The sequence below is a fragment of the Apteryx rowi genome, unplaced genomic scaffold (genome assembly GCF_003343035.1).
Source record: "Apteryx rowi isolate R43461 unplaced genomic scaffold, aptRow1 scaffold_27, whole genome shotgun sequence".
Classification (NCBI taxonomy): domain Eukaryota; kingdom Metazoa; phylum Chordata; class Aves; order Apterygiformes; family Apterygidae; genus Apteryx; species Apteryx rowi.
Genome location: NW_020449085.1, coordinates 2,821,191 through 2,831,930, shown reverse-complemented (window position 1 = coordinate 2,831,930; position 10,740 = coordinate 2,821,191). Strand labels below are relative to the sequence as shown.

Below are 10,740 nucleotides of genomic sequence, written 5' to 3'. Positions count from 1 at the left end.
GGGCGCGGCGAAGTCCCCGCGGGCCGGTACCGGCCCCGGCCCCGACCCCGCCGCGGCTCCCCGGCCCTGCCCGCGCCTCCCCTTCTCGCCGGCGGCGAGCGAGGCGTGAAGGTGACTGGCACCGGTGCGGCGCTGTCGGTGCCACGTCTCCGCTCTGCAGAGCAGCCCTGCGTCTGCGGTCTGTTCCCCTGCTCCGGCTGCGGTACATGTTCTTCCTCATTAACCTGCCGGTCGGCAGGAAGGGGAAGAAAAGCCGTTACAGAAGCGCAGAATGAGTGCTGATCGGATGTCTGCATCAGTAGCACTGAAATGCTTCTGCAAAATACTGAGACTGCTGCAGGCACAGCGTGTGCGCGTCTGAAATAATAGCTAGTTATCGGATGGTGATCAGATTCGAAAGACTGTATCACATGCAGACTTGTATGTGCCTCTCCTGTAGCACATCTGCCATAGGGAGTGGACTGCTGCGGCGGGGGGGGTTGTTTTGTTTGAAGTGCAAGGTAGTAAGTGACCTCGTTGTTTGCATGTTAGGATTTCCCCGTTGTTTCTTAGAAACCTCTTTACCGTTTAACCCAAGTGGTAAAATCCTTTTTTCAGAGTGTTTTTATGCTCATACTGAATCCTGTCTTGTAATCCTCCTTTCCGCACGCCTTTTCTAGTGAACAGGTTCCATGTTCTTGTTTTCAAGGTCTTGTATTACACATGCCCTGCTTAACATTTCTGACCTGATTTGCCTTTTCTTTTGGCCTTGTGGATTTGTATTTCAACAAATCTAACTCACTGGTTTCTTTTCACAAGTCTGTGTACAGCTATTCCTGCTATGCCTTGCATTTTCATTTACCTTACATAATGTTTATATGTTTCCACCTTTAGTCAGGCAGATTCTTCTGCCACTGCTGTAAAATGTTCTGCTTGCTGTGCAGTTTGGACATGTGCACCCTCATGCATCTTGTTTTTTAATATGGTCTTTTTCTATAARCTGATGTTCCTCTTAATGTGCATGTTTCTTCTGTACTCTTCAACAAGCAAATGATAAATTTCACAAATTCTGGGAATCGACGAAGGTTGATCATGTCTTTGGGTAATATAAGCTGTTCTGATTTTGGACTTCTCTGACTCTTGAAACTAGTTAAGTTCTTTTGAAAATACCTGTGCCACTGAAAATGTATGTGCCTTTTGCATGTTCTTGGAATTGTGAATCTACACGTGAATACGTTGATCTATTTTGACCATCAAGTACAAATCACGTTTGGGTGAGAGTGACCTTGATGGATCCTGCATGAAATGAGAGGCTCCCAGCTACTTCATGCTGCACTTCTGCTGTGTCAAAGTGGCTTGCAAAAGTCTGGTTGCTGATATATGCTTCTGATAACAGATAGAAGCATTACTATGGTAAACAGAGGGTCATAAAGAAACCTAGCAGCAGTTGAAGACTATATCCTGTAAATCCAGAGTTCCTGAATTATTGTGGCATTTCTTTCCTCAGGATTCTTCCATTCTAGCCATGGCCCTTATGGTCTTTCCTTTGTTTAAGACTAAAGAAAGTGGTTTTGTTGAGGACTTGGTGAAAAGAGAGAGTTTAGTTTTTCCACTTAAAGACAGCATTTGAGAACTTCTAGGTTTTTCTCAGGCTGATTTTTTGTTTTGTTTTATTCCTCTGTAGGGTTTGCTGGTTGCCCAAGGGGAAGAATACTCTGTGTTTAAAAAAAAAAAAAAAAAAAGTATCTGAGGGCTTTTCACTAGTGTCCTCTCATTTTCTGCCTAAGTACAGGAGCACGTATAGAGGAGTGGTCTTTCTCTGACACTGTCTGGCATGTGTGATGCCTTGGAGAAAGGAAAGTCAAAGATCTATTTTGGAGCTGGGTAGAGGATGGGGAATCTTCCTAGAGGACTGCAGAAGAATACCATAATTTTGGTCTGGCTCGTCATCTACCTTTCCCTTACCTGGGCTCAGATGAAGAAAAAGCTTGCCATCTATATTTCATTCCGTTTGAAGCTTCACATTGGAAGAACACTAGCTAAAACTGGCAATTTAAATTAGATAGTCACCATCACTAGATATGTACTGTAAGGCTTAAATATGAGGTTAACCTAGGAAAAAATGATTGATTAGTGAGATAAGCTTTGGGACTGTTTCTTTTGGGAAGTAATGTCTAGAAGGTGTTGTAAATGTGAAGTCACTCTGGTTGAGTCTAATGAGTTTGAACAGTGTAATTGGAAAAAGTCAATTCCAAGGTGCACATGAGGCTGTTAGATGCCTGGTGTGTTAGTGATTTTTATTTCAATTATGTAGATTTAAAAAAAAGTATCTTCATGGTCTGGGAAGCATGCATTGCATAAATCAGAATTGCAATTTAAATGCTGGACCGCATTGAAACCCAGATTTTTACCATAATTTATTCTGATTTAGCTGTTGTGGAATCACGCTAAAGATATTCCTTGAAACAGTTGGAATTCATTCTATAATAGTTTATGCAGAACTAAAATTCTGCTTCACAGTACACTGTTCATTATGATCTTCAAAATAAAAAAGTGCTTCTGGGAAAGATGCAAAAATGCAGCCCAGCCTAGTAACTAGCGTGTAGAATGTAAAACACGTGATTTGGATGTTTCTGTTCTAAAGAAAACTTTGTAGTTTGTCAATGTGAATAGTTAGCATTAGATTAAGAAAGAACAAGCGATTAGCTATATCTAACTTCTGAAGCAGAGCTCCAGAATAGGAAGGTCATCTTGCACTGAGTATGACATCTTTGCAAACAGCAGTAGAGTGCAGCGAGCAGCAGAGCAGAGGAAGCAGTCTTCCCAGACCTGTATTCTGTGGTAAGGTAGCTTGCAAAGTACCTGGGTATTAGTTCCTGTTCCAACCTCTGTGGTGTTAAAAAAAAAAAAAAAAAAAGACAAAAACCAATACACATGTACACAAAAAATGTGAAGAAGAATAGGGTTGAGGGAGGACATGAGATTATAATCATATCAACTTTATTTGCCTGTTTAGAGTCCACCTCACTTACATTCTTTATTAACTATCAAATATTAATGCAATTATAACCTTAAGATACAGGGTTTTTATCTTCAATAAATACAGAGACAGCAGTAACTTTTTTCTTCAAGTCTTCACTAGCCTGTTGGATGAAAAAGCTCTTTTTCCTTGTGCCTTTGAGGGCCCGTATAGATGTTCTAAAGTCATTTTGTATGGATCCCTAAACCATTGTGGCTTTAAAACAAGCCTTCATCAGCTCTGAACTTGTGACCGAATCAAAGACCTGCAGCTTGTTACTATTGAGTCATCCCCCACAGCCAGTTTACTAGTTGGGAAATCTTCCTTTCCTGGATTACAAAATCAGTTATTAAGCAATTTCGGGAGTTGTATACATTGGGAAGTTACTCCAGAATAAAACAGGGTATTCATCTTAATTGGAGAAATATATAAATAATCTAGGATATAGGTTTTCATTTCTGGAATGAATGCCACTGCAAAACTGATTAATTTGGCTAAACTCATTGCACAGACAAACCCCATGGTTTTGAGGAGGGTTGAGTTTGAGAACAGAACAACCATGCTACTTTAGAGTATCTGTTGCTGAATTACATTTTAAAAATCATAAATGAGGGTTGCACCACTAAAAAGCAATGTTCTGCTGTCTGTCTTGGTTCTGTGGGGAAAATTCATTTGTCTTACAGAAACAAGGGACCCAGAAAACTTCTTGGTTACTTCTGGTTATATAGATTTTTTTTTTTTCCTTGCATTTCCACCTCTCTCTCCTAAATAATCCTGCTCTGACTGAAGGATCTGAGAGTGCTTTGGAAGTCTGTGCTTTGGAATAAAAAATAAACACTTTGCAACAAAACAAGCAACTGATATTAAACAAGCTATACGAACCCAGTGTTTATCCGGATTATGTGCTGATCCAGACTGAGTGTACTGAGTGAGAATATATATATATATATTTTTATGGCTCTTGGTCATAAGTAAACTCCACTTCCTTTCTTTTTGCTCAGACCATCTTCCTGTCTTTCCTCATTCAGCTATATTGCATGCCCGTTGCTACTCTCATGGGTCACAAGAATCAGATGAAGAATTTGATGCTCGCTGGGTGACATATTTCAACAAGCCAGATATTGATGCCTGGGAGCTAAGAAAAGGTATGTTGAAGGAAAGGAAAGGAATACCTATTACAGTAATATGGAGAAAATGCAACTGCTTTGCAATAGTACTATGACCAGAAACAATTTATTTCTGCTGAACTGCTCGAGAGCAGAAGTAGTGTGCTTTCTAGAAAACTTCTTACCTCTATCACCTCTATAAATTGAGCTATGTTGCCAAGTGATCCAAAGTAGTTAGTATCTTTATAACTCAGTGATGCCATAGACTTCACTGTCATTTCACTATGTGCTTATAACTGAGTACTAATACAGAAGGGGCTAATCTGGAGTGTTTGGATCTTCACAATGATGAATGATTTTTATGCGCTTGTGTTAAAGAACTGGTTCAATTCTGATTTGCTTCTGTGTACAATAGTACTGACACTTTTCACTGCCACGTATCCCAGAGGGAAAGCATTCACAAACACACTGTTCTTACAGACTGTCAAAACTGGGAATTTGGTATAGGCGAGAAATCTCGTGAATAAGCAGTCAGGGCAAGGCAATATCTGAGCCCTTACCTGTTCTGAGTCAGCTGGCTGATCGGCATGTGTGTGTGGGTTGGCTTGCTGATGTTTGCTCAGCTCTGAACCTGTTGAAGCAAGTGATGGCACTTCACCAACCACACAAGGATGTTGGAACTAGGGTGTTCAGAATGAGGGGGCTGGGGGTACGAGGTGGTAATCCAGGCTTTTTTAATTCTAGTGTCTCCAGAATATACATTTTAACACTGTATTTTGGGGGGTCGGGGAGGGGGGGAGATGACACTTGCTCTGAGAAGAGTGTATTAGAGCTCAACTGTTGCTCAATGGATAACAATACAAAGTTGTTTTTGGACTTTCACTTAATGGCTTGGCCTTGACTCACTGTAGAATGTTTGATTGTCTCAGCTATTGTTTGCTGTGGAGTTGCCAGCTCCTATTAAACTACTCCAATTAAGGCTTATAAATATTTGCATAACAGCTAGAGGGCTCATCCAAGGATGATTTGGAGGACTAGGTATTGGGCCCTTCCCTTGAAAGGAGAGGAAGGGATTAGATGCAGCTCAAGTTCTAGTTTCTTCCTGCACCCGTAGGAATGCAGTCATTTGGATTACTTAATGATTCCATTACTGGCTTGCCACAGTACATAACACTGACTCCTTTTTGGAGCATGGGTAGAATTAGTCCACGGGGATTTCATGAAATCCACTTAAAATCTGGTTATGGCTATAGTAGTGAACAATAGTGAGATAGAGAAGAGCAAAATAAAACACTTTGGGGGGCGGGAGGGGAGGAAGAGATCCAGAATAGTAGTGAAAATTGTACTCGGATTCTAACAGTGAGTGGTAATGTGGTAATACTTAATGCTTTTGTGAGGTGGAGCAAACCATGCTTGGTAGGTTCCTTTTGTTCGCATGATGAACTGATGACAAATTAGTCGTAATGCTTCCTTATATTCATAGGCATAAATACACTTGTGGGTTATGACCTGGTTCCGGAACCAAAAATCATCGATGCAGCTTTGAGAGCATGCAGACGGTTAAATGACTTTGCCAGTGCAGTCCGCATCTTAGAAGTTGTAAAGGTAAGTGGAATGATAGTATAAGATATGACTGTTGCTTTCACATTGCTGAAAGCCCTTTAGAGGAAGAGAGATTTTCCTTGCTTACTGCAGACAGTAACTCACAATTTCCTGCTACCAGATTCAATAGGTTGACCGTGATCACATGGCTGGTGATTTAAAATAGTTCTGAGGTAAAAGGACTCAACAGCGCAGGATCACAAGTATAATGTTCTTTTTTTCATATTTTCCTTTCCTGATACTGACTTTTTGATCTCTTYCTCCACTGAATAAACAGGCACCTCTATTCTGGACTGCAATGGTTAGAATGGGGGACATGCTTTATTTTTTCCCTTTTCCCGCTGTGCAAAACTGTAGTGAGGAAGTCTTAAAGACTTTTTTCCCCTTTTCTTATAAGCATTGCTAGAATATCCTGGCCAAGGAGACCTTACTGGCTTCTTTGGTACTGAATACTAAGTTGGCTGGGAATAGTGATTTAGGAAGCAACCAAGGTTTGACAAACAACCTCGAAACCTGAGTCCAGACTTCATTCAACAGGGAGTTAAAATGGGTGGGGAAGGAGACAGGAGCTTTTCTATTTAAGTCTTGGAAGCCAGCAGCTATAGTCTCCGAACTGATTTTTGCCGTAACTGAGAAGGGCTGACATGGAGGACTTCAGTGCTAAGATGTTAAATCCAGTTGCTTCAAACAACTCTGCATTTGGTTGCCTCTCAGTTCACTAGTTCTGCTTTCAACATCCTTCTGTAGAACTGAAGTTCTTTGGCTTTAGAGACCTAAAGCTAACGGAAGAATCTTTGTGTGTGTGTGTGGTTTTTGGTCTTTTTGTTGTTGTTGTCTTTCCTTTTTCCTGTCCTTTCATCCCACCATGTAGGGGACAGCTCAGTTTGTGAGAAAACTCTGGGCCAGTATGCAGTCTTCCTGAAGCTTTGCCTAAAAATGTTTCAAGGGGTGATATTTTTCCCTAATTCACAAGCAAGATAAATTTTCAATTGGATCTGTCCGTAAACTGGTTTTATTTTTCCCTTTTTACTGAATGGATATTGTTTTATTTCCTAAGATGTAGGCAGTCTTTGGGCTGGTTTGCAAAGCATTCCTCCTTTAAGGAGCTACTACTTTAGTTTTGTGTGTTGTAACATATCCCATCAGCCTGATGTTAAGCAAGGGAAACGTGTCAGTGTTGTTAATACTCTGAAAATCCCCTAAATTGGGCGGTCAGCGCTGTTCTGGAGTGCTTCACAGCCGTGATTGGTAGCAGAACTTTGCAGTACGGATGTATGAAAACCTTGTTTATTTGACACACAGAGATAAGTTGGACTGTGCCCTCCTGTCCTGCAGGAGCTATTCTCATGAGCAGCAAGTGGCTCAGGCCACGGACTGTTTTGTGAGCGCACATCTTGACTGTAAGCGTGACTGGGATATGGCGGACCTTGACTTGACAACAACTTGCTGCCAAATTAACACTGTTCCTTTCCTTTAGGACAAGGCAGGACCTCACAAGGAAATCTACCCTTATGTCATCCAGGAACTTAGACCAACTTTGAGTGAACTGGGAATCTCCACTCCAGAGGAACTGGGCCTGGACAAAGCATGAACCTTGTTGGTAAGGGATACTGTATTCTTGGTATGGGACTCCAGGACCCTGTAACTCTCCTGACAAAGGCAGAACACCCTTTCTTGCCTTCATGAATCTGTGAAAGGCTGTGAAGTTCAGTCTTGCACCATGATTCTCTCATGAAACTTGCAGTATCTGGCACTGGTGAAACTGTTAATGAGGTAACTGTGACTTTAGTGACATTGAAATGTTTATGGCCTCATGTCACAAAGTATAAATCTAAGGTGGTGTCTGCAGTTAATTCCTTAGCTGTGGTATTTGCCTGAGAAATTTAAGCATTTGAGGAAGAATCAGACTTGATTATTAAACTTGATCATGATTTAAGAGGAAAGACTTGCTGCACAAAACAACTTCTCTGGGCCTACTCAGTCCTGAAATGTTTGCTGTAGTATCTGTTGCCTAAAAGTGAGTGAAACTCTGCAAAATCTGGAGTGCCCATTCCTTAAGGGAAAAAATCAAGATGGTTCACCAAATGCCTGTATAGCTACAGGTCTTCTAGAAAAGGTAATAACCTTTTTCAAAGAAGGTTTGAAAATAACTAGTGCGGCTGCTTGAGGGGATGGGGTGGTTGTCAACAGTACTCAGCCTTCTAGAGATTTCTGGATAGCAGTTGCTAGAAATATCAAGGCAGAGTGAAATCATATTGCCGAGGCAACAGATATTGCAGCACTTGTTTGACAGTATGTAGACCTTTGCTCCTTATAAGCTTTTACTGGCAAGCATTTTTAGCAAATGGGAGAATCACTTCCTCTGAAAATACACATACTTTCATTTTATTGTCACAGTCTAGCCAATTTAGAAAACTGGAAGATACTAATTACTACTTTACGCTAGGAAATGGCCCCATTGATGCTAATGACCCAACAACACTGACGTTTCTTTACGCTGTGCTTAAAGTGCCAGGGTTTTTCTTTGATTCAAAACCTATTTGGAGGACTCTTTCTTTACAGAATAAAGAGATCAGCTCTAGCATAGCCAGAGCTTAAGTGCTCTGTGAACAGAACTTCTATTTAGTCTCAGTAGATAACTTCAGGAACATTGCAGGTAGTATCTGAGGCCTCATATCCTCAAGTCTTAGAAAGTGAGTGGCTTTCCTTTTAGGGCTGAGATACTGAGTAATTTCTGAAGTTGAAAATGAATACAACTAAAACATCCAGGTTTCCATCATAAATACCAGACTCTTACCTGACATGCTATAATCCTAGACTAAAGTGAAGCCCCAAATAAAAATTCTGATAGAACTGAAGTTATTTAAAAGTACTCTCTTAACTCTTTGGTTTATTCAGGAGAAGGCCAGGTTGACATTGTCCAGGCGCGCCCCCCCCCCCTTTTTTTTAAATATACATGTTATTCTTAAAATTGATCTTTGAAGTCTCAGGTTGCACATAGTAGTTAATTCTGCATCTTTATCTCCATGTTGTTCTTCCCCTGGGATATGAAGTCTTGGTGCAATGGGGTACACTGTGTTTGGGGGCTGAGTGTGGTTAAACTGGGCTTTGCAAGTGTAAAAATGAACAGCGGAAATAACTTATTTGTGACTGCATGAAACTGCGTGGAAAGCYGCTTATCTAATGACTTCTCTGTTCTTTTTCAGGTGGATTACGTGTGCATTTTACTGATGCTATCTGACTGTACACAGTCATCTGGAGACACAAATGTTAAAATATTACCTTATTTGAAATAACTTTTCTTCCTTTATTGAGTCACAATGTATGTGATGTGAAGTTGGACCTAATAAAGGAAAAACTGTTTTGACTGATGTGGTAGTGGTGGCCTCTGACTTTTTTTGTTTTGTTCAGTGGGAGGAAAAGGGAGAGATGAAACAGAAAATGTACTCTCCCAAGAGCAAAACGAGGAGCAAAATTACCTGCCCTGAATGCTGTCAGGGAGATGGCTGCTTTCCTAATCTAGCTGTAGTGTTTGCTTAGAGGTACAGCATGCCAAGAAACCTGCGATGTTTGTAAGACAGTGTCATACTGACTTCATCATGCTAGTAAAGCAAATGTTCTTATTTGTTTGTTTTGTTCTTTCTTAACTGGAGAAAAACACCCAAGCCCTGTTTCAGGATAGGAATTAATGTGTACCCAACTTTTTGTGCTAACTGGCATCAGTGCTAGGCTTTGAATTGAACAGGTAGTGCCAATAATGCCTTTTCATGAATATTTCCTTCCACCTCTAGCAGTTTTTGCCATAGCTGTTCTCTGCTGCAGCACCAGTTTGGGAAGCCCTCAGAAGTTGGTGCAATGAAATACCTTGAATCTGACTTCAGTACTGTCTAGCCAGCAAAGAAGGCATGATCCTTGTGAATATGTTTGTAAGCTAGCGCCTCTGAGGGTGAGAATCAGTTGCTTTCGTGCAATACAGCAGGCTACTTGGTCGTTAYCTTGCTGGCTCTGTATAAAGGCCTTGGTCTTTGTATGCAGAGTGATTAATGGTAGCCAATTGCTCCCTCCGGATATTACAAGTCATGGTGACTTCTGTGACAAAGTGGATGGATGGGGGGAATGAACTGTAATATTAGGCATTCCTGTATTTGCTAGGTCAGGGGAATTTATTATTCCAATTGAAAAGATTTTTTCCCTGAACACTGAGATGAAGTGTCTTTCTACCTGCTGGGAAGTTGTTCTCATAACTAGATATTTTCCTGGTGCTGAGCCCAGAAAGCTCAGCTCTAAATGCCACCGAAGTAGCTACCTGAAACTACCAAGGACTTTCTTTCAAAAGGAGGCATGTTTGGAGCAAGCCTGCTGCATTGTGGCAGCAGGAGGTCGGGCTCCCTTGCGCTGCCCGAGCTCTGCYGCGGCCGAGAGGAGGAGCAGCGGGGCTGTGCAGTCGTGGCTGCTGGACGCCACTGGACATCCTCCCTGGCCTGTGTAGTAGTGTGGTGTGCCCTGGCCCTGCTGTCAGGACAGAGGCAGAAGGGGACGCAAATGGTCTTTCATTCTCTGCTAGCCAGGGAGGAAGCAGTTACCTGTCATGACTTCTGTCAGCTGTGCACTGCAGGCTGTTGCTGTTTGGAAGCAGTGAGTGTCCAGACATGATCATGCAAGCACCGTTAGCTCCAGACTCGCTAGTGCACAGGCGCTCTAGCAAACCCAGTAGTTGAGAAATATCACTATGCCTTTAGCACAGTGCTTACTAGCCTGAAATACCTTGCTGAAAACGTGCTAGGGGAGGGAGGAACAGGGATTATAAGCCACTGCTTGTTTGCTGTGCCTTGTGTGCTGGTTCCCGGGGCTGCAAAGCCCATGGCTCCCCCTAGGCCTTGCCTAAGCATTTAGCTCCACCTTCGGGAGGCAAAAGGTAAAGACTTGGTTTTAGGGCACGATGAAGCATGCAGGTCCCAGTTGGAGGACATGAGAACAAGTACTAGCAAAAATCTCACTAACCTTGGAGATGTAACTTAACTTCGACAAAGCACG

General features: G+C 41.9%; 1 protein-coding gene across 1 annotated transcript; it reads left to right on the top strand.

Moving 5' to 3' along the window:
- Positions 1 to 1,765: 1,765 nt before the first annotated feature.
- Positions 1,766 to 9,077, top strand: LOC112967283 (cytochrome c oxidase subunit 5A, mitochondrial). The gene is made up of 5 exons (XM_026068337.1): positions 1,766 to 2,820; positions 4,027 to 4,143; positions 5,588 to 5,709; positions 7,184 to 7,306; positions 8,913 to 9,077. Exons 1-4 carry the CDS (start codon positions 2,742 to 2,744, stop codon positions 7,295 to 7,297), a joined length of 432 nt encoding a protein of 143 aa, XP_025924122.1. The 5' UTR covers positions 1,766 to 2,741; the 3' UTR covers positions 7,298 to 7,306; positions 8,913 to 9,077.
- Positions 9,078 to 10,740: the final 1,663 nt, after the last annotated feature.